The sequence below is a fragment of the Carassius gibelio genome, chromosome B15, assembly GCF_023724105.1.
Source record: "Carassius gibelio isolate Cgi1373 ecotype wild population from Czech Republic chromosome B15, carGib1.2-hapl.c, whole genome shotgun sequence".
Lineage (NCBI taxonomy): Eukaryota > Metazoa > Chordata > Actinopteri > Cypriniformes > Cyprinidae > Carassius > Carassius gibelio.
The window spans coordinates 7,724,762-7,749,299 of NC_068410.1; the positions used below are offsets into that span (position 1 = coordinate 7,724,762).

Sequence of the window (24,538 nt, forward strand, 5' to 3'; positions counted from 1 at the left end):
GATGTGGAATTATAATTGACCCACAAACAGGGAATTCAGCACCCAATTAAATGTGACAGGAACGAAGTTTAATGACACTTTCACTTCAAATTCCAGTCTGTTAGTTATGTGCCTTTGTTTGTGCATTATGCCACTTCATATAACGTTTATCTGTCATATCTTCTCTCATTCGATTGTCTTCATGAATTCATATCATATAATGTAAACATTTTCACATCCTATTTGTTTCCAATCTTTCTGACAGATTAACATCATGCATGAGAATCAGGCCCGTATGCTGATGGGTCCTCCTCAAAGCTCAAGCTTCTTCTCCTTCTTTCGTCGTGACCGCAGAGAGAGTAAAGACTGACGACCCACGACACCTGAGATCAACGCTACACCTGCTGGAGAGTTCATGTGAATGGTGAAAACCGTTGGGAAGGTTCCTGACAGCTGCGGCTTAGCTACAGATCTCTAGATTTCAGCTGATCGCTTCAGCCACCAGTTTGCCGTCTCAGCTATTTGATTAAACTGCCATCATGAAGTACAAACCAATTACTGGGAGGAAAAGACCAAACATACGGCATTTTTTTGTTCTCAAATGTATAAAAAATTATATTTTGGAAATCTTTTGGAGTTTGAGTCTTAAATGTGAATTCAGATGGACTCGTGAGCACAAACTATTTTATTGTTAAGTGATGGATTTGTTGGTGCCAAATGTAAGATAAGACATGGCCAAATGAAAAACAAAGTACTTTTTTTTACTTAAAACGTGTGATCTGTTAGTCTAGTGGGACATTTTTCATATTCTTTAGCATGCTGGGTTCAAATCCAGAACTTTGTCAAATTGTATTTTATTTTATATTTGCCTCTGAAACTGACAGCCAGTCATTTTTGTATAGTAAAAAAAAAAAGACTTTCCAGTTTCTACGACAGCATGTTCCTACATTAATCATGCAAGTATAAATGTATTGCTTGTTTTGGAATTTGCATTTTAAAAACCATTTAAACTGGTTTTGTAAGTCACTACTATTTTCTAAAACTCTAAACATGCTCAAGTTACCTGGAGAAAGATCAACTAAACATTGACAAGAATCATTTCCAGAAGCATGAACATGTGGACAAACAGTCTTTATATTACAAGCACAAATGGAGGTCTTAGTTTATCATCAGACAATCCTCATCCAGAGCCAGTCGTCGATGCGCACTGTTTAGGCTTTTTAATGCGAATGCCTGTCTGTCTGTGATTTATTTTAAGCCGAAGCTGCTTGCTTGTTGGCGAAGAATCAGATTGAAAGATTTGTATTTTGTTGTATTTTGTCTTTACAAGACATGGTTGTCATGGTCACAAGGTGCTTTGCTCATGCATATTCATGTGTTGTGATGCACTTCTTAGCAGAGCTAAAGCAAATGTGCGACTGCACCTTTCCTTTTCTTGTGATAGCAGCATGTACAGTAATGATGTGAGAAACTATTACACATCCTGGTAACTTAAGTTTCTGGTTAGGCCTGGTTTAGTTTCACTCAACCCCAACATAGCTCGCAGTTCATAATAGGTGCTTTGTGCAATGAACTGACAATGAACTTGCCTGATGTATTTGCATGTTGGTTAGAGATATGACGTATGCCATTTTTAGCAATTAAAAGTTAAAACGGATGTTGTAATCCATAGACCATTTATAGCAAAGATATTCAAGACCCATTTTGGTAAATTAAGAGATTTATGTCATATTAAAGTGAGTGTTGCATTTTAGGCTTGGCCTGTTATAACATGCATATATGATGCTTACATTGTAAAGTCATTAAAATAATCTATATTAATGTGCCACGTCAAATACTTAATATTAATTATTTTTCTTTTTTTTCACAAACTTTGTATGAGATCAAACTGTTTAAGACCCCAGATCTATTTAGAGAAATATGCAGAAAAATCCAACCTACATTTTAACTTTTGGACCCTTTTAGTTTTGAAATCAGTAAAAGCAACATTTTAACAGAAAACAAAGATTTTTAATATGCCAGGTAATTTGTCCATTCGTAACTATAAGAAACACACCTACTTTCACCTTTTGACCCTGTCAGCTTGCCACAGCCGCTCACCTCTTGACCTGACAACAGATGCATCGCTATGTTTTTAACCTTTTAATGTTAACCTGCATGTCAAATGACCATCTATACCATTCCATAAAGCTCACGGGATTATACATTGCGTCAAGAATGACTTAAAATGTCACTTCATGTTTCCATCAGTTCCCTATAATGGAAGTCCCTCTGTTTATGTGTGCTGGTTTACATGATCCTGCAAAAGTGACATGTTAGCTGTTTCTTAATGACGTGATTAAAGCTTTGACATGAGGAAACACCAGACCTACAATTTTAGCATGTGTTAAATATGTTGCATGATGTAAATGGATATAATGAACTTTATCTCAAAGGTCAGATAAGGTGTGAAAGCATATCTATAATCCTAGGTGTTATGGGGGGGAAGATTCTCCTCACCCTATATAGTTAGCACAGATGTTCAAATCATATATATTCAAATAGTCATCCACAAAGACACATTTAGATTCAATCAAATTAAAATACCAGTCTAAGGGATTATTTGTTAATTTCTTCTTTTTTTCTGTTTTTGTCATTCTTTCTTGCTATTATTGAGAATGAACATCTTTGTGTATATTTGTCTATTAATTTGATTAAAATTAAAAAATGGTTACAGTAATAAAACCTATGGTAATGAAAAATGAAAAATTGGAATATTGATTCATAGCAACTCTGCGTAACTGAGCACTCAGCTGTGCTTGTCTTCTGTCTCAGCTTTTTCCCTTATTTTAAGCTATCATTTCAGAGCCCCATTGGAAGTTCAGGCCCTCTAGGGGGCCATAGCCCCCCAGGGTGAGATTCACTGCATTAAATTGTCTAAGATTTACTCATAACAAATCCTTTTGGAAAATGTTGCTTTGGCCATTTTGAGCATATGCCTGTTTATTTCATTCTTTGAAAGTTTGGGAGCTTTTTGGATTTCGGTAATTCGTAAACCTTATAAATGGGATCCAAAGATTGTGTGCTTTTTTATGCACATCACTTCCAAAACATCTAGCCACAAGAGAAATTATAAGGACGTGCTGTGTTTCTCATAAATAAACACCTTATAATTACAATATCAGTTTTGCATATTTTAATGAAGGAACGGTAAAATAGGCTCTTGATTGACGGGTGGAAATCTGATCCGGCGGAGGACAGTGGCAGCCAATGGGAAGCGGGGCGCTGGCTGTTTCTGAAGGGAGGCCCCTGGAGCAGCAGGCAGCGTGTGTGTGTTGACTCGAGCGCGGAGGAGAGGCACGAGAGCGCTTTCTCATTCAGTCCGGCGACACATCCATGCATGAATGCGGTGCGTTTACTGGGGTGAGTGCAAGCTTTAAGTTTTACACCACATTCGACGCTTCAGTAAAACGTAACTAGAAACAGAAAAAAAGAGTTTCCAAAAGTCCAGTCCCTTAGGAGGATCGGCTCACCGCGTTACGCACGCACAGCACAGCAACATATTTACATTAGGACACTTGCAACTTTATCTATAAAGTGTCACGGATCTGCTGCGTTTAATGTCTGTTTCACAATAGTCAGCATGTAGTCGGTCAAATGAAAGATATGTTTATGAATGGAAGCGCTGAATGCGCTCGAGCGCGCAGCAGTTCATGTTCCATCTCCAATAAATCGCTTAAAGTCAGTCTCCTACTTCAAAGGGTGATCGGACGGCGCGCTCAGAGTCCAACCGCTGCAGAATGGACGGACTTTACGACCAACAAGTGCCTTTCATTAAATCTCATGTAAGTCTGATGAAAGTAAATCAGTGCTGTCCATGATTTTAAATATGTATCTGTCATATAAGTGACCAGTGAGGAGAATCTGCGTTTTTAAAAGCCTAACGTGACAGTTATGCCATTTATATGTGTGTGATTCTTCACTTTAGGGAAACTTCTGGATTTATTTAGAAGACATTAATAATTATTGATAGTTTTAAAGTAGCTGTTAATTGTTCATGATCCTGTTATTAAGTATTAAACTAGTTATATACCAGAATTGCTATATTTTGGACTTTATAACGTCCCTTATATAAAACATTTAAGTTGTGTTAAAACAAGGGAAAATCTTTTTTTTTTTCACTTTTTCCCCTAAGAAAATCTTATTTTCAGTTCTGCAGTTTACATATTTAAAAATACAGTATTACACTTGTATTACAGTCACAAATGCTTTTTACAAAATTATTGTACAAAAAAAAAATAATATATTATAGTAATGAGAAGTGAAGAAAAAAAATAGAACTTCTAAAGCTAGGTATAATTATAAAACGGCTCAGTTTATCAAATGTTTCAAATAATAATAATAATAATAATAATAATAATAATAATAATAAAAATGTTTGTCATCTTTTTAGTAAGAACGAGACTTACTCAACATTTTCCTAAAAAAAATAATAATAATCCATCCAAATCAAAACACTTAAGGGTTGATCAAGGCCGTGATCATCTAATATAAAACACAGGTTTATATTTAATTTTTAAAAGTTTCAAACAAGTCAAAAGTGCCACTAACTAAATAATCTCTCATATATAAGCAATAAGCACGATGAGTGAAGCTGCAGTTGTGTGTTGCATGTCTTTCAAAAGCAAACTCTACACACTCCATCTTCATTTGAGACAATTGATCTGTTGCTTTCTGCTCAGAATCCTCGGGCAAAGACGTTCAACACGAGACCAGCGAAGGACAGGAAAAGAAAATTCATTAACTCTGACCTGGCGTTGGACACCGAGGGTAAGCACTCAGGTGTGGGTGAAAAAGACAATGTTCATTTCACGCCTTCTTAACATCTCGCAAAATGCAATATCGCTCGTTGCCACCTGCACTCAGGGCTTTAAAATCTCAATCAGCTGCGCTCGCCTCAGTCTTCAGAGGGCTTTGAGACTGGATTCGAGAGGTGCTGGGGGTCAAAACTTATAATTAAAGCTTTGTACCTGTTGTTTCGCCTTCTCAAACTCTGCCGTCTTTGTTTTTTAGAGCTGTTTCAAGATCTCAGCCAACTTCAGGAGACCTGGCTCGCTGAAGGTAAGCTCTGGTCTGTTTACTTCAGTCTCGCTCGAAGGTTTCTCAGTGGTTGATCAAGCTTTTGTTTTGTAGCTGAAGAAGCGGAGAAAGCGTGGGGGGGTTGGGGGGGTTTGGGGGAGGGGAGCAAATATGCCTCAAGTTACAGACCTAATCTGCAGTCCAATTAATGCATCTGTAGCGAAGGCACTTGGCGTGTCATGCATACATTAGTGCTTGAGAAGAGCAGGAGTCTAGAGGGAGACCGAGGAGGTTCTACTTTGAGTGTCATCACAAATTACCAGAAGAACTTGCAGTCTCGCTCACTCTCTTCTCCTCTCGTCCGCTTTTGGCAGGAGCTAAGGCAGACGAGCCACCAACTCTCTCTCTCTCGCATGCACCCACACACGCACACCTTCTCGTTTCTTCTTCGTATCCCTCTCTTTCGTATTCTACTCCTCGTATATTAGGGTTTTCTTAGTTTTTCTTTATTTTTGTAACTCTTTTTGTTAAGGAGATGGAATGATGGTAGATCGCTTCAAGAGCTTAAACTTTTAGAGCTTTGTTTTTTTCCCCTAACTTTTTTTTTTTTTTGGTTGCCTTTGGCAATTTTTTGTTTCTCATGGCAAGAGATGCTGGTTGTGGTCTAACTCAAACGTGATGCTGCAGGAGTTAAGCGCGAGTGTCTTCTTCCCATCTTGCTTGCAACACCGACCTTTAGGTTAGTAAATGCTTCACTCTTTGGTTGATTGTTAATATGTTTGGAAAATATTTTTATGCGGTGGAAATTGTACATTTCTTCCAATGTTAGTTAAAAAAATTAAATGGCAAACATTTTGATGTTAAAATGTTTTTTTTTTGTCATCAAAATGTAAAATTTATGTTATGTTAAAATTTTCTAAATGGTGAACTGTCAAATTTGATGTAAAAAAATATAAGGTTTTACTTGTCTTCAAAATATTAATACTTTTTTGGCTTGTGCAGTTTTACTTTGTGATTTTTTTGTGTTGCAAGTATGGTTAAAAAGTATTTTTTGCTGTTTGCAAAAAAGTTTTAACATTATGAAAATGTTGAGCAGCATACATTTAGAAAACCTTAAACTGATTATGTGCATGCAAATTAATTTTAATGGATAATCAGTTTTATTTTCAGAGTTAAATAACTTTTTTGTATTCTAAAAACAAAGTATAAATATTAATATATTGTTGGCTGCAATTATACTATCATGTTTCCATTTTTAGAAGAATGTAAATAAGATTTGTGGGATTTTATTAATGTCATAAATTAATTTAGGCTAAAATAGATGACGCAAATCATGATAGACACAATAGCCTTTTGTCTGTTTATTGTAAAAGGCAATTTGGTTGAAAATTGAGAAGAAAAAAGTCGTTTGTAAAACCAATTCCAGCGCTTTGCATTTGTAAAATCGCATCTGCCTTTGGAGCAGCCTATGGAATGCATTTGCGTGCACTTTGGACAAAAAGAGGAAATGAAGTGTGTGTCTGTTTTCTGTTAGTGATCACATTACATCTGGCTTGTGTGACTGAATTTTTGAATGCCACTTGAAAGTCTGACTTATGCAACTTAATCAAGTATCATTTTTTGTAGCATCATCTCAAATATTGTCATTGAAATATATTTTAGTACAGCTGCACCAAAGACACTGTTGTGTGTTCTGGTCAACTCTAAAAACCAAACATCTGAAATATAAGCAGATAACCTAACATGTAAAATAGGACCTGCCCACCTGCATAAGGAAAGACAATCTTCATTTTTAATAGACCGCTTTTATATATTTTTTTATATATTTAAAAATGCTTGCAGTATAATTGTAGATTTTAAAATTAAAAGTACGCTTTAGAACAGATTTCAGACTTTACTGTCCTTGTCGTGAGTTTGATTATGCCAAATCCACCTTAGGGCCTCTAAAAGAATTAGACATGACTTAAATATTTTAGTATATCCGGCAGGGGGAAAAAAAAGTAGTCGCTGCAGTAGATATTACAGTGAGGAGTACAATTCAAACTGTCTTCCATACATCAGCCGCAACGCCCAAAGATTCAGGATAAATTGCAGATAGATTTAATATATGACTTCCTGTCCATTAGAACCTAAACGAAGACCTAGCGGTTTCATTTCAGAGATTTATTAGCTCAGGTAATTGGAAAGAAGAGGAAGACTTATGAGCGACGGACAGAATTTCCGGCAGCGTAGACTAAAGAGCTGATGGCTCGTCATTTGACGTGCATGTGTCATTTTGGCCAGAGACAGCTGACAGTCACTTATTACGTCTAGAAAACTTACAAAAGACTTCATTGAATATGTCAAATCAGGATTTAGTTTATTGGCTCTGCATTGTTTTTTAGTGTAACCTTTATCTGATTTTTTTCTGCATCTTTTCCTCTTAGTTTGGCAGAGAGGTGATTATGAGTCTCTTTATGGAGCTGCAGTTTTCTTTTTTTCTTTAACTGGTGGACATGCTCCAACACCTTAGCTAGCCTCAGGAGTGGTGCTGGGATCAGCTGTCCCATTCACAGGTTGACTCATTCACCCTGCTGAGAATACTGGCTGCTGCTCCCTTCCTCTCACCTTTTCTCTCTCTAACTGATCTTTACGCTACCTTTCTGACTCTTAATGCACTTGTTCATTCTCTTCTGATCTAGTGAGGGGATGGTTTAATATTTCTTTGATTGTGTTTGCTTTGGAACCAACCAGAGAAATGGTGGTGGTATTTCTTGTTGAGTTCAACCAGTAAGAATTGCTGCTGCGGTTGTGCTCAACAAATACTTTAAAGATAAACGGGTGCTGATTTGAAGTTATAGAACAGACTGGGGCTAGTTGTCACACATTTTACTCAAGTGAATAGTGTGGGATTATTTATGACAGCTGATTTCTGCATATATATACACACACATTTCTATTTATTATTTATTTTTATTTTAACCATTATCGCTCAGAAACATAATTTAATTAAAAAAATAGAGTTAATAGAATACATGTGGAACTCCATGTTGTGAGTTGTCACAGAAAGACATGCAATTAAGTATTTTTTACCAAGAAATAAATAAAAAAAACAACGAAACAATACATTTTGAAACAGCAAAAATAAACAAAAATTACCTTACATACAAAAAAATATCTAACCATTGTTTTGGCCCACAATATTAATATTAATATGTTTTTGTTGTTGTGTATGGTTTATAGAGTTTGTGCATACTTGCCCTGGCATGAAATTTATATATTTTTAAAAATCTATTGTATTTTAACTTTTAAAATTTTAGTTACAATATATCCTCATTATGTAGTTGATTTTTATTTGAATTAGAGTTTTGACTTAAAAAAAAAAAAAAGTATTAAGATAAAACCTTATGACAGCTGCTCTGAAAATAATTGTGTTTTTACTTTGAAATTGACATTAAATAATTTCATAGAAACAGCAAGTAGTGAAATTCTGAAGTAGAACAACTACTAAAATAGATTTTATTATGAAATCTACTCATATACTGTATGAATGCATTACCATTTACACAGGAATTAGAAAACACTCCCTTTTCCAAAAAGAAAGCCAAAAAGCCAAGTAGCCGAGCAGAACTTGTTGCCTTACACAAAGTAAATGTCGATTTGTGCGTGTTGCGACTTGTTACTGTTGTTGTGAAAATGAAAATCCAATTTTAGCGCAGAGGAATAAACGTGCTAATAGCCCGTGCAGCGAGGTCTTGTGCTCTCCTTTGTGTCGAGCTGAACAAGCAATAAACAGCAGAAGCCTTGCAAGAGTGCAAACGCATGTGATATAAACATGAATGTGCTTAATTGAGCTCCGTATGAAGGCTTCATTATTTTAGCATTAGCTACGAGAGAGGGAAAGGTAGGGGAACGTGCTCTGTTTGGACGGCTGCCGTCGCGGCAGGTACAGGTGCATTCACCAGTGGGGATGTGTCCCAATTAGACAGTGTGAACAATAGGTGTTTTCTCGCTGCATGGCTATCCTTATGAAGGCGCTGTGTAAAGCACATTTGATCACAAGGCAAGGTGTTTTTCCTTCGGTTGCCTGGTTTGTTTTATTTTTTATTTTTTATTATTCTCCTACTATTTTAAGACACAATTATGTCAAAGCGAAAGGCTGAGACGGATATGGGATGCATTTCACACGCGGGAGCCTGCTTTGTCCAGCAAATTAAATTACTGACATAATTAGAGGATATGTTTTTGTCTGTTTTAAACCAATAAATGTCTTCATGGGTTGGTCTGAGAATTTCAAATCATTAGTGTTTCAATTACAGAGGATTATTCGAGGAAATAACTCATTAAAGTGATTATTAGAGTAGAGACTGTGTTAGAATGACTTAATTTAATAATTATGAAAGAAAAATGTTTATTTACCCTTTTCTCTCTTGGTTTTCTCCCAGCTCAAGTTCCTGACAATGATGAGCAGTTTGTTCCAGACTTTCAGAGTGAAAACTGTAAGTGTGACCTTATTTATTTATTTATTTTTTTATTTTTTTTATTTTTTACTATGGCTCTACAAAATAACAGCTTATGTTTTGCAAAGTGACTTCAGACTCAAATCTGAAGATTTTGTGCGAAAATTTGCCAAACGCAATTTGCGTTTTAGTTGTTTGCGACATGTTGTCGTTCGTCGCTGTTGTTTCTGTGAATAAACAGAAAGACAGAGTGCGAGCGGTGTGTGTTCTCTAGGTTGTGTACCTTCTCAGTGAGTGCAGCCAGAAGCAATAGGCCTTTAAATGGGCATAGGAAGTAAAGTTGGCGCGCAGTGGCCGTGGCAGAGCCGGTGCCAGTGTCGGAAGTGGCATGGACTGAATGAGGCACAGTGGGGAGCGAGTCCAGCTTATGTCTTAAAGAGGAGCCAAAACAGACTCTGTTACTGAGGATGCAGGGGAGAAGAAGGGGGGCTTTGTCTTTCTAGAGAACTCAAGCTCATTAGGCAAATAAAATATACTAGTGTTTGCTGATAATGGGCCATTGTCCTGTAGACCCTCCTTAGACTTTACTGTGAGTGACAAAAGAGGAGTGAAATGTCACTAAAGGAAGCCTTTTTTTGTGTGTCGATATTTTAAAGTAAATATTCTTCCATTCCAACATGTATTTTTAAGCAAAAACGATGGAACTGCAGGGTTTTAGTTGGCATTGTTGGCAGCATAGTGGAGGAGAGGAGGGACAGGCAGATGGAGGTAGAGCGAGGGCACGGCAGTTGGGCTCTTGAACGGGCATCCTGGCCCTCCCATATGGGTCTGAGTCGACAATGCCAGTGGATCACTTCCGTTTCATGTGGTCCATTCCCACAAAACACCTCAAAATGGGATATACAGGGATAACACAGCCAGAAAATACACCTCTCAAACTGCTGCTGCGCACTAGATGTGTGTGGCCTGATGAAATCTAATTATTTGTATCATTTAAAGATTTGTAATATAAGGAATTTATATTTTTAGCTAGCTAGGATGCATTACACTGGTTAAAAGTGACAGTACATGTATGAATAAATAATTTTAAATAAATTGAAAATAGTTATTTTGAGCTTTCTATTCATGAAAAAAATCCTGAAAAAGCAGCACAAGTGTTAACAATAAGAAATTGAGCACCAAATCAGCATATTAGAAGTATTTCTGAAAACTGAGCACTACATCAGCGTACTTGGTTTCTGAATGATCATGTGACACTGAGTAATGCGGGCTTCTGAAAATTCAGTTTTGCATTCACAGGAATAAACTACATTTTAAAATAAGTAAATGTATTACTGTTGTACTGTATTTTTGATCAAGTAAATTCAGCCTTGGTGAGCGTTAAGTGCATGACAATTTTCCGACCCCACATTTTTGAATGGTAGTGCATATATCTTTTCTCTTTTAAATGCATATGTAATTGTTAAGATAACTGGCGGTGGTACTGTAAAAGATCAGTCGTTTAAAACATTAATATAATAGTGATTTGTGGCTGGGGAAGTGTGAGCAAACAGTGATTATATTTGAGTTATTTGCCCTATTGTAAAGGCCGTCGTAATTCAAGCTCAGTGTTTAAGAAGAAGGTGTGACTGAATCTATTATCAGCGAGTAACAGTCAACGAAGAGGTGAGAGTGAGAAAGAGAGAAGGGTGAGAAAATGCACGACCATCAGCACAGAACAAACAAAAAAAACAGTATGACACTTAGAAACAGTTGTGAGTTTTACACAGATTCACATTTATGCAACACAGGGAGCAGTGAAAATGGTGTTCAGTAACATTATGAATGGACTTTTGGCAGAGAAAAGACTATTGATTTATGAAAATCAAATCTATTAGAGCGCAACTTTGAGGAAAGAAATTTTGAGGAACGGAACATGAATGTTTAGCAGAAGCAACATCATAACAAGGGAAATAATTTGTGAATATTTTGCATAACAAGTTAAGTGTCAGAAATGAATATTGTGCTGTACTCGAGATGTTCTTTTTTTTTGAGGTGTTGCAATTTTTTTTTTTTTTTTTTTAGGTGTTGCACTTCAGTTGATATCTGACATACTCAGGGGGTTTTAAATGCATCTCATAAATTGCAAAGACACAAAAAATTGAAAGTAAATGTCATAAACGACTTCTTGAAAATGTTGTCCATTAACACCAATCGATGAACGTGTAATTGTTGCAATCCTGGAATGACATCCTGCACGTATGACGTCCTGTGATGCTAACAGATTTTGTATTGATTCGTTTACTCGTATTCCTTTGCGTAAAATCAATTATGGCATTTTTTTCCTCTTCATCTGTCTACGTGCTTCTTAATATGGTCCGTCAAGAAGTCTTCTCAAGTATAAATTATTCATCCATACTGCTACTTTTAGAATCCACTATCATGAACATCGACACATCCTAACAAGACCATTTAAAATCTCAGAAGTCTGCCAAATAAATGAAGGTTTTCTACTTTAGACATCGATTTTTTTTTTATTCTTAACTTTGAGATTTCACCACTTGAATCAAATAAATGAAGTACTTTCTATGTACGCTTTTATTCTTCTTCCCTTTTTTCATGTTTTCAAAGATTACCTTTAGAAGCAGAAATGTTTAAATACATTAGTAATCAGCAAATTACTGAATGTCAAGAATCTAATCCCTTTGTGCTGAAGAAAACCAATACTGAATTTACTTAAATTTGCATTTAAAGATGTTTTTAATGGAATTTGGTTACTGAATTGGTGCAGATTCATATTTCAAAGTATTTTATTACATATCCACCTGTCCTTGTTTATGTGAGTTGCAAGAAACACAAACTTTTTGCATGCAAACAGAATTCTTATGATTTTTAGTGAATGCATAAAAATATGTAGACGTTGTAAAGTCTTCTCAACTTCATCTGCAGATGCCTTGTGTCAGTGAGAGAATGATTGCAGTTTAACATGACACTTCTGCATCCTTTGAGTAATGAATATAGTGAGGATCTTGGTGTTGTGTTTAAACATCTATGCGCTTGTCTCTTTCTCAGTGGCGTTCCACGGGCTGCAGTTGAGGATTAAGAGAGAGCCCCACAGTCCGTGTACTGATCTGGGCTCAGCCTGCAGTCAGGAGAGGCCCTTCAGGATCCACTATGGGGAGAAGTGCCTGTATAACATCAGGTAGCATTCAGAGAAATTCAATAATCTTGCATGTGACACTAAATGGCTGTATAACTCACATGCATCAAATGTTATAAAAAAAATACCAGTAGTAACGAGACGAACGCTAGACATGCTAGACTGCGACGTCCGTGTGAAACCATAAGTGTTTTTGCACCAAAGCAGTGAAAAATCAACTCTAAACTTTATACTTTCAGCTTTCAGAGAGACACTCACATCACATAATTTGATTTGCAAATTCAGCATCTGGAGTGAGAGAGTTAAGTGATAAATGGTCCGAATATGTCTACATACATTTGCAATAACGCTATCATTTAACAAAATATTTTTACCTATTATTTGTCAATTTAGGTTGTTATTTTCCTAATTACAGATGTTTTGTGTAAAAAAAAAAACTAATTTCTGAATGCAAATGTTGGGTTTGTTAATCACGCTGCTTGTGACGCTGAATTCTTTAGGGCTTTGCATAAAGCACAAATTCACCTCCGACACTAAGGTGTTACAGTGGGTGTGTGTTTCACCTTTTATATGTGACTAAAGGCTGAATAAAAGCACAGACGTTCATTTGACAGAAGAGCACTAAAGCAGATGGGGTCTTGGCATAGATGTGACTTTTCAGCCTGAGCCAAGAATAGTCTTAAAGATTTATGGTAGAAAGAAAAAAAACAAGCACAATAATAATAGTTTTCCTTTAGTTATTTACTCAAAGGCAACAGTATAGCAGGTGCTGTTCGAAATGATTTGAATGAGATCCACCTGAAATTGGAAAGGGGGAAGAAAACACAAAATTACGCTACGGTGCATTAAGTCCAATAAATGGCTTTTCCACTTGGACAAGCGTCTATGGCAAACATGGTTGCTTGGTTACAGTCATCTTCCTATTGATTTGATTTTAAATTTATGACATTTCACTTAGATGTTTTATTTCGCTGGAGGAGCCAACTTGCCCTCGTATTGCAGATGGCACTCAAGCTGAACCAACAACCTTTGTGATAATGATGTTCTCATCAGAGGTGCTTGGGAGATTGTCAAGCCTCATAGAAGCCTGTTCCTTCCTTGTCTTTTAATGTTTCTGAATGGAGTGTAATTGCATTATGGTTCATATCTGACAAGATATCAGATAGTTTCTCTTTGGTACCTTGTTGATTGTGGCATGTGTAAGGGGTGGAGAGATGAATGGATAAAGCATAAGTGTAGGGAATTGTGGGATTTTTTGTTAGATTATGGAACTATGTGAACAATTCCTGCATGCAAGAGGTCAAAAATGTAAAGTATATATATATATATATATATATATATATATATATATATATATACTTTAAAATTCTGGTGTCAGTAAGATTAGTTTTTTAATCAGTTTAATTATTTTATTTAGCAGCAATGGATTAAATTGTTCATATAATACAGTAAACACATACTGTTTCAAAAGATGTGTTTCAAATAAATGCTGCTTTTTTAACGTTCTGTTTATGAGAGAATCCTGGATAAAGCTTAATGGTTTCCACTAAAATATTGAGCAGCACTGTTTTCAACATTGATAATAAAAACGTTTCTTGAGCAGTAAATCAGCATATTAGAATGATTTCTGAAGAATCATGTGACACTGCAGACTGGAGTAATGATACAGTTTGAAATATATTAAAATAGAAAACAGTTATTTTAAATTGTTATAATATATTTTAAAATAATACTGCATTTACTGTATTAAATAAGAGATTAACATAAGAGATTAACCCCAAACTTTTAAGCAGTAAATTAAAATCATATTTTAGTAATATTATATATTTATTTTAATTGTAATGTATTATTGTTGTCATTACTGTATAAATTATAATTGTAATATCTTCGATCTTGTGAATATTTTTTTCACAGTGGTTCAACAGATAAATAAAATGTCATACAGTCTGCTATTACACACACACACACACACACACATATATATATATATATATATATATATATATATATATATATATATATTTCCTCCCACAGGTGATATAATGCAGGAGGCGGGGCTCTACCGTATATATTTTCTCCTCTTTAAAAACATGTAATTCAAAAGATATAAAAACACATTTAAAAAATTGTTTCCAGCCATTTTTGAAGTACAAGTTTAGCATGCATTATAAAGTATGCTGCAGACAAAAAGTTCTAGCGTTTATGTTTTTTTAATTTTTTTAATTTTCCAGCAATAAAGTCGAGCACGGTCTCATAATAATCTCAGTAGCCTGAAAGGCCCTCAGGAAAGACTAACTTAAACTGCTCTTGTTCCCTTGTGTCTCCAGTGCCTACGAGCAGAAGCATCCCTCGGGAATGAAGGCCTCCAGCCCAGTGTCTACCCCCTGCAGCACGCCCGTGTCCCCTGGCCAGCATGTGTCTCCCACTGCCGCCCCCACCCCGAAACCAGACAGGACGTACCCTCACCTCGCACCCCCACAGCCCCTCCCTGACAGCGCTTACCCCATGGACCACAGGTACTGCCAATTACCAAAACACTTCAGACAGACAGACAGACAGACAGATAGACAGATAGATATCATGCGTGATACTTATTCTATTCAGTGTTTTGTACAGATTTCGGCGGCAGTTGTCGGAGCCGTGTCATTCGTTCCCCTCTCCTTCGATGTCGCGGGACGGACGGCCCATGTATCACAGACAGATGTCAGAACCCAGCATCCCCTTCCCTCCTCAGGGGTTCAAGCAGGAGTACGGCGACCCCCTCTTCGAACATCCGGCCATGGTGGGGGCGCCCCAGCTCCCCCAGACGTACCCACACTCCATGATGATCAAACAAGAGCCTCGCGACTTCACCTACGACTCAGGTGAGTTTCCATTTACAAGTCTGCTAATACTGACAGAGCGGTATATTGCTCGATTTGTAACATTTCTACAAAATGTTAGGTCATGCAACTCTTTTCAACATTGATAATAAAAAGAAGTGTTTACTGAGCTCCAAGTCAGCATATTAGAATGAGTTCTGAAGGATCTCGCGACACTGAAAACTGGAGTAATGATGCTGAAGATTCAGCTTTTTAAAATATATTACAATAGAAAACAGTTTAAAGTGTACAAATATTACATAATACTAATGTATTTTGTAAAAAAAAAAAAAAAAAGAAAAAACATGAAAAGACCCTAAAGTTTAAATAACTACACAGAAAAAAAAAGAATAGAATAAATAGGATACATTTTTTAATAAATAAATAAAGCATGAATTATAAGGATAGGAGACAGTATGTACTTCACTGAACTAACAGGAAACAGTCCGAAGATCATTTTTCTTTCGGGTACTCATACAGCCAGATAGCAACTTTATTAGGGACAGGGAGGTTGATAGAATTAGCGTGTTATTAGGAAATTTGGGCCTGATCTCATTTCCTGAGGGCCTGGCTGGAAAGGAGAGGGGCCCCTAATCTCTCCCCCAGGGGCCCCCAGGCTGTCGGCCCAGCTCTGGCATGAATGAAGAGGCTTTTGGTTTTCATTCATAAAAAATGGAGGTGGAAGCAGCCGCCTGTCAGGAAAGAAGGCAGCGCTGCTTCTCAGCTGTTTCCTGTTGATTATGTTAATCTGTAAAATATAACCTGAAGGGAATAGCAGTAATACTGGGGCCTTTTCTGTTTAAAAAATGCCAAAGCAACATCATCTAATTTATAATTTTTTTTTAAACAAAATGTTTTTTTCTGAAATTAACGTTTACAACAGACCATTAGTTTATGTTATACTTTGTACTATATGCTTTAGTAACAATATAAAAGTTATTCTTATTTTTAGTCAATAACATTTTTTTATTATATTAAAATGAATATATACAACAGATTTTCTGACAGTTCCTAAAAATCATAGTGGTATTTAAAAAATGTAAGATTTTTTTGCAGGTACATATAGTCCGCCTTAACTTTTACTTTGTATGTCGATATTATTATCTATAACACATTGTCCAATTATTATCTATGAAATTAGACACACTTAAAGTTGACAAATGAAGTGATGAGAGCTTTGTGAGTGCGAGCGATTTGTCTGCATTAGTTCTTTACATCAGTGGAGGAGATCATCGACATGTTTTGCATCCCCTCCAAGCCATTTAAAAGAGTTTATTCTGCCTCATAAAGGAGCTTGTTTGTTGTGAGCTGTGTAAGGACTGGGCAGTCAGCGGCTAATTTAATCAGTGGTAATTTCCTTGACAGGCCCATTACTTGAATGAAACCCTGAGAGATCTTTATAGGTCCAAATGAACAGGGTTAGATGTTTTATGGAGCATTCACTTAAGCTGTCTTGCTCTGCTTTGATTGAATCACAGCTCCAACAAACAACATGACTGACGCGGAGCACAAGGCGTCCACTGCGGTTCATCCTCACAAATCTGTTGTCCATAATGTTTAACCAACTCTTTTGAATAGAAAATGTGATGTTGTCCTAGGGATCTTTTTCCCCCCATTGTCTGGCAAATAAATGAATACATAAATAAATATAAGGTTTAGTGTTTAGCTGTACCCATGCATATTTTTTCCACTTTTTAAAATGCTTTGTGTGTGTGTGTGTGTGTGTTGTTTTCCTTTTTCAGAAGTGCCTAGCTGTCACTCTGTGTATCTTAGACAAGAAGGATATCTGGCCCACAATAACAGAACAGAGGGTAACTCTCCACGCAGTATAATATATTTGATCTTATATGGCTATTTTATTATTTGAAATGTCTAATTTGAAGATGTATTTAATGTATAAATTAATATTACAATACCTCAATACCTAACAATATCTCAATGTCTTCATTCAATAGGATGTATGTTCGACAAAGTTGCAAGGCACTTCTATGATGACACTTGCGTGGTACCAGAGAAGGTTGAAAGTATGTATTTATTTATCTACTAATATTTATGTTCTGAGTTAAATATTATTTCTTAAATAATAAGTTGACTCTTTACTGTATATTCATCTATAGTCTTGAATACTAAATTGAAAACTATGCCATCGCTTTACTTTGTTTTTTTTATGCCCAGTTTGACCATGATAATGCCTAGTCCATGTGAGGCTATGTGAGCTTACATCCTTTGTAATTTTAACTCCCACAGGTGATATAAAGCAGGAGGCGGGGCTCTACCGTGAAGGCCCGACCTATCAGAGACGAGGCTCACTGCAGCTATGGCAGTTTTTGGTGGCCCTATTGGATGACCCCTCAAACTCACACTTCATTGCGTGGACAGGCCGGGGCATGGAGTTTAAACTCATTGAGCCAGAGGAGGTACTTACTAGCCTCAAAAGTAAATTTTTTTAACCAAGATTTTATCTGTGTTGACATTTCATTTTCATTCATTTCATTTATTTATTCTCTTTTCATGGTAATGCAACACAAAATACCACAACAACAAACCAACAAACACACAAAAAATACATTCCATGACAAGAAGAACAGGAGTAAGATGAAGAAAAAAAATCTTATAAACTCCTACCCCATTCTTATATTAAGAAAATTACAAATTACAAATTAGAAAAGTTAATTACATTACATTAATAAAAGTATTTTTTTTTCTAAAATATAACCCAGTATAAAACCCAGTTTTTAATGGAACAATTTATTGAGCCTATATTTTTTAATGCTCAGTTTTTTTTTTTTTTTTTTGTGCTTAATATCATATTTGATACTGCAGGTTTTTATGGTTCATATATTAAGAAATAAGAGATTATGGAGCTCATATTTGTGGAAAAATAAAAAAGCCTCAGTTTTATTCAGAGCCCCACATTAAAACAAATATGCTACAGTTGCTTTTCAGCAAAGTTTAAATCATGCTGATAATTTTAAGGCTTTTTACATTTTGTGCATCAAATATGATAGCCTACAGTTGGCTTTATAGGGTTAAAATAATTTTAGGACATGATATAGTGCTTAATTACATCATTATCTGATTATCTTTAATAAAAAAAAAGAAAAAAATCTCCAGGCTACATGCAAGTTTTGATTCCTAGAGAGACTCTTTATTTGTTTGTTCAAAAGCGCCTGTCATGTCCATCCAAAAAATAAAGTATTTCAACATGTCGACTCTCCAAGATGTCCGAAGTGTTTGGAAAGCATGGACAGAGGTGTGTTTGTGTAAAGTGTCCGCAACAGTGGGATTTGTTATTCCTGTATGTGTGTGTGTGTTTACTGGCGCTGGTCCACAGGGCAGCTGTAGGGAACAGGGGAGTCATTCATGCCATCAGGTGACTGTGGGCCGTTGGGATTGTCTGGGCGGGTGCAAGGCGTGAATGAGCCGCAGTAGAGTGAAAAAGGCCCACAGCGCTGGGCTCTGGGAGAATGGTGGGAGGGAGATTTGAAAAGGAGGGGGGCACAGGTGGGTGGTCGTGCGGACAGGTGCAGGAACATCTGCCACAATCTGCTGTTCCTAATGAACACATCTCTGTCTAGAGGTATGAGTACACTCTGACAGGGTTTAGCTGCAGACACGTTAGTGCTTTGTTTTTGAGGAGGGCCCTTGTGTAAGCTAGTTTAGTTGGTGTTAGGTCTTATTTGTGTATTATGTTTTGAGAGAAACTTCTGTGTTTTAGAGAGTACCTTCATTTGTAACGATGTATTCCCTTCACTTCAAAGGTGGCACGACGTTGGGGAATTCAAAAGAATCGGCCTGCCATGAACTACGACAAACTTAGCAGATCGCTGCGCTATTACTATGAGAAAGGCATCATGCAAAAGGTAATACAGGCTTCTGATACATCACATCACAACTGGTTTTTATACTTTCAAAATACTGTCCTTTTTGCATATATTGACTTTTTTCATAATAATTACTTTTTAATAATGCTAATGACTTGTTTAAAATCTCAAACACTAATAGGAAAATGTAATGCTCAGCTGCAGTGGTAAAGTCTAAATACACTATTGTTCAAAATTAACATTTATAATGTTGCAAAAGATTTCTATTTCAAATAAATGCTGATTTTTTTTATTATTGTTTTTATAAATATATAAATACATTTTAAACTGTAAAAATTTGTAAAAAAAATATTACTGTTTTAACTTTTCTTGGTGAGGCTTTTTAAAGAAATTTGTTAAAAATCTTAAAGTGAAAGTTTTTTTTTTTAGGATATTTAAAACAAAAAATGGTAATTCATGGTGAACAATCAAACATCCAAATTTCGACTTGAATGTAGTGTAAATTCTTTTTTTTATATATACATATTATTGTTCTAAAACAATTTAATTATTTTTTTGTGTGTGTTTTAATTGTTATACGTATATACGTAATTTTTATGACCGCATATTATTTAAAAATGTCAAGGAATATACTGTATTTAAATGTTTTTTTTATTTCACACTGAATGACACTGAATATTCACACTGAATATGTACACACACACACACACACACACACACACACATATATATATATATATATATATATATATATATATATGACTTATAAGGGATAGTTCACCCAAAAATGAAAATTCTGTCATTAATTACTTAATCTTGTGTCATTCCAAACCCATAAGACCTTTGTTCATCTTCAGAAAATTAAGATATTTTTGATGAACTCCGAGAGTTCTCTGAACCTCCATAGACAGTAAGGATACAGTAATGTAGTAAGGACATCATTAGAATTGTGACATCAGTATTCAGCCCTAATTTTATGAAGTTACAAGAATACTTTTTGTGATTAAAAATAAATAAATAATTAATTTATTCAATAATTCTCGATGTCACCCTATAGCGCAATTTTGAAAGGAGTATCATGATACATGCCCGATTAAACGTTTTGATACGAATGCAAACAACAGGGTATAAGCGTGTGGTGCATGCACTTAGCCTTGCTTACATTCAGAGGCAATCCCCTTAAAAACTAAGTTTAAAGGCATGTTATTTGTCAACTTCAAAAAAACTATTTTAATGCAAGTCATTAAAAAACCGTAGTCCTTGCACTGTTGAAATGTATAGTAATATTCTGCTTTCTTGACTCAAAGGTGGCAGGCGAAAGATACGTGTATAAGTTTGTCTGCGACCCCGAGGCTTTGTTCTCCATGGCCTTCCCTGACAATCAGCGTCCGGTGCTGAAGACCGACCTGGAGCGGCAGATCAACGAGGAAGACACCGTGCCGTTGTCACACTTCGATGAGAACATGGCGTACATCCAAGAGGGCGGCTACTGCAATCCGCACCCGTACAACGAGGGCTACGTCTACTGAAAACTGCTACCGGCCGTTCGAAAACAAAACAGACTTTCAGACTTACCCCTCATTTCCTTCAGTCATTCCCCAGGATAAAAGAGAGCACTTTATGGACAGAGGATGATGGCAGTGTGTAAACCTACAAACGTACCGGTGTAATTACGTTAGATGCTCCTTTGGTGTTTTTTGTTGCTATTGAATGGGATGGGATGTTTCAGCATGCCGGTTTCTCACAGTGAAAGACTCTTGAGGGCAAACGGCCTCTTTTTTGAACTATTTAGACAGGTTAGAGTCTGGAGCACGTGAGTGGAAAAAACCCAACCTCTTCTACCATTGAAACTCTTGGATTGTTTGTGGAGCGCTTTGTTATTTTCGCACAGTTTCACAGCATTTGTTTTCTCCCCCTTGGTGTCAAACTGAGTAAATAATACAGTGTATTACTATGGAAATAAAATCCTTAAAACTCTCCATCTCAAAGTGAGCACATATCTGAATTGAGTAAACGGCCCTTATACATGTTCAGGACCCATACAGTGATTAATTACTAGCACAGTTACAACAAACGACTGATTCAAGTGTTTTCTGAAACACTAATATTCAAGCTATACCCATATATTCTCCTATGAATATAATGTCTTAGTGGAGGGAAGATGCAGGTAATTTTCTCAACAGATTATTTCTTCTTTAATTAAAAAAAAAGTACAAAAAAATTAAATGAAAAAAAATCCCATGACAGCATGATTTTCTAATACTACAGTACACAGTGTTTCAAATACAGCATTTGAAAATCTATTTAAATGAACATCTGTATACTTAAGTAACAATACAGTATAATTAACACCGTATTTCACTAAATATGACTTTTTGATCAAAATATTATCAAAAGCGCCTATAGCTATCAAATAGTTATCATCAGACAGGCTTCACATGTGTCCATGACATCATTCTTTTTAAAGCTACATTTCTACTATTAGAGTGACAAATTGCTTTTTTTTTATTAGGAAAAAAGTGGATGTTGGTCCATTTTTCGCTATCCATGCCATCACTGAAAATATAAAACATGTATATTCAGGTTAATGCACCTCAATGCTGCTTTTCGTGTAAATCTAGTCACATATGATCAGACGGCAGCTATGCCCGGCAGTACATTCATTTTTTTTTTTTTTTTACATTGAAAAAAAAAAAAACACACACACACACACACACAAAAAAAAACGTCAGTGTTTATTGAATGTAAAAAATATATACATAATTGCGAAGGGAATGGCAATAGCTACACTTCTGTAATAAAATAGTGTTGAAATACAACTGGGTTGGTTTTTTTTATTGCTGTTGTTGTTTTTTCTATGCACAATGTGATTTTTGTCAATCTTGGTCTCATATTTCAATCACAAAAACAGCCAAGCAAATAAGCAATGTTGTTCTCTATAGTTAATGATTTCATTCAGGTTCCAAATACAAAGTTATTAATTCAAATGGTTGTCCAAATCAACTTTTTTTTTTCTTTTTTTTTTATGACTTTTTACTGTATTGATCCTTGCCACTCACACAAACACACAAAATAAATGATAAAGCAAAATGTAACCACTTTAATTTGTTGCTTACATTTTGCTTTATCCTTTAATTTGCTGAATTTTAGTTCTTTGAAATGTCACTTACAAAACAATACCATGATAAATTTGAAATTACGTTGGTATTACCAACATTTGTTTGAGCGGTGCAGACAAACCGTCATCCTTTATACGCTTATACAAACCCATCGTCACAACAACACAGTGGTAAACAAGCCTGACAACTGTGTCCCATAATATCAAGCACACCCTGGCCCAAAGCTGTGGTCAAATTTGGCTGTTAAAACGACTGTCACGGTTACCAAAAAAGCACAAATGACTGTGGTTTATTCAAACATCTCCCATTAAAATCTCATGCAAAACCTCTCAGCGCTCGAAGTATGTGGAAGGAAGTGCTCTGGAGACTGAGCTGAAAAGAGGTCAGGGGAAAAAAAGGACCCATGTAAGGTTCGATAATCACCATGCTAATCTTGTTAAACAAATCTTTCAATAGAGCTACAGATGTCCTTTTTCTGTTATCTCGTACGCTGAATTGTTCTTGGGTCTATTTGAATACTCTACGCCCAGAATAGACTGTTTTTATTTGTTTCGAGATGAGCCTGCATGGAAAAACACTGATTATTTTTGCAGGTTTATTGGTAACCGCTTTAGTTTCTAATCTGCACGTCTACGACCCATTAAAACCTCTCTAAATGTGCCTGTTAACACGCTTTTACCACTTTGAAGCGATAAATCAGCTATTACCTGCAAGCAAATAACTACTAGATCCATTAACAAAGTAGCTCCAGCGTTTGAACTTGATTCTGTCTGTATGCTTAGAGTCCTGCTACCATGCTTCGCTTTACACCAGGCTGTGTTTACTTTTGGGAAATGGTTTGTTTTGTCTGAGTGGCTGTGACACTCACATGTTTGACAAGTGAAATGAGACCAAATGTTCTCCTTGTAGCCGAAACGTCTTTGAAGCACTGGCTTTTAAAATGGCGTGTTTACCTATGAAAAATCTTTATTGGCCCTCAGCCTTTAGCCATCGAGAGCCGTAGTGGTGAACATAAATCATTCACGAGGTAATTCAAGGGAACAACTGCGCTGGAAAGGTGGACTGATATAACGAAGACCATTTAAACTGTTTACAGTCACAGAAAATAAACTGCAATTCGAAAGGTGTTAATGCTTAAGCAAATATTTAATATTTGTGCCTGTCATAGCTCACGTGCAACCCATTATTGGTGCAAGCTGTGCACATCTTAGTGTGTAAATTATATTATTTTCTATTTCAAATCATTTTGAAATGGTTACAGATATTGTTTTTAAGAAGTACAAATATTTTCGCACTTTCTTTCACTGCATTTTATAGAAACACTCTGAATATAGACCTGATTTGCACACCTTTGATAATCGTATGTAGCGAGATGATCAAAGATGGGGGTTGTTGCTGCTGACTCTGGAAAGCATCACGGGGTTGGAACAATAATTGATGCTGAGCAGAGACTGAACTCAGGCATTGCCACCGGTTGACACCCATTACATTGTTCAGGGCTGCTCACTTTGCAGGTTCACGGCAGATAAAAACACAAAAGGGGTCGGGCTTTTGGAAGAGATGTCTGCAAGTGCGACAGTGATGAATCGCTCTTGATGTGTGCTCAGAAAGCGGTGAAATTGGGTTGTGGCGCCGTGCTATAGCTTTGGGTCACATGCATCCGTGCTGGTTATAATCAGATGCTGGCAGACGGTGGGAGTCTGAAGTTAGTTTGGATCGGGCTTCTGTCTTGATCAAAGTTCACGTCGACAGAAATGTCTAAACTTTTTTTTTTTTCGTCTAGTTACTTTCAACCTAGATTTTTTTGTGTGAATTTGCATGAATGTAAAATAATGCTATAAATTAAGAATGATTTTTTGTGTGTGTACTATAATTGTACAAAAGGTCATTCTGTAATTTTGTGCAAATTATTATAGGGAAGACCTGGGACAATTTCAAAACACTAAATATAACAAGGTATAATTGTGACTCATTCAACTCTCTCTCTCTGCCTGATAAAAAAGCAAACATATCATATTAAAAGAAATGTAATTTTTTTTTTTAAATATCCACTTAAATTTTGATCCCTTGAATTTCAAAACAATATATATGGGTGGTGGTGGGGGGGGCATTTTAAAAT

General features: G+C 36.1%; 2 protein-coding genes across 19 annotated transcripts in view; both read left to right on the forward strand.

The window, feature by feature from the left end:
- Positions 1-1,636, forward strand: part of dgkb (diacylglycerol kinase, beta) — a 42,884-nt gene extending 41,248 nt beyond the window's left edge. For all 3 annotated transcript variants that reach the window (XM_052576791.1, XM_052576792.1, XM_052576793.1), the window contains one exon: positions 245-1,636. In XM_052576791.1, the coding sequence (XP_052432751.1) occupies positions 245-349 (105 nt within the window). In that variant the 3' untranslated portion in view covers positions 350-1,636. The remainder of the gene's footprint in view (positions 1-244) is intronic.
- A 1,622-nt stretch (positions 1,637-3,258) lies between these two features.
- On the forward strand, positions 3,259-21,279 carry etv1 (ETS variant transcription factor 1). 16 transcript variants are annotated; one of them, XM_052576805.1, is made up of 13 exons: positions 3,263-3,381; positions 4,701-4,788; positions 5,032-5,079; positions 5,686-5,776; positions 9,462-9,515; positions 12,528-12,657; positions 14,943-15,131; positions 15,220-15,479; positions 17,219-17,287; positions 17,432-17,500; positions 17,724-17,893; positions 19,238-19,339; positions 20,608-21,279. In XM_052576805.1, the coding sequence occupies exons 1-13, from the start codon at positions 3,359-3,361 to the stop codon at positions 20,827-20,829; spliced, it is 1,515 nt and encodes a 504-aa protein (XP_052432765.1). In that variant the 5' UTR covers positions 3,263-3,358; the 3' UTR covers positions 20,830-21,279. The 16 variants fall into 16 exon arrangements, with proteins under 16 accessions (XP_052432764.1, XP_052432770.1, XP_052432765.1 ...); XM_052576799.1 differs by lacking the exon at positions 5,686-5,776 and adding an exon at positions 3,720-3,803 and having other exon boundaries at positions 3,272-3,381; positions 4,701-4,951; XM_052576802.1 differs by lacking the exon at positions 5,686-5,776 and adding an exon at positions 3,720-3,803 and having other exon boundaries at positions 3,272-3,381; positions 4,716-4,951.
- Positions 21,280-24,538: the final 3,259 nt, after the last annotated feature.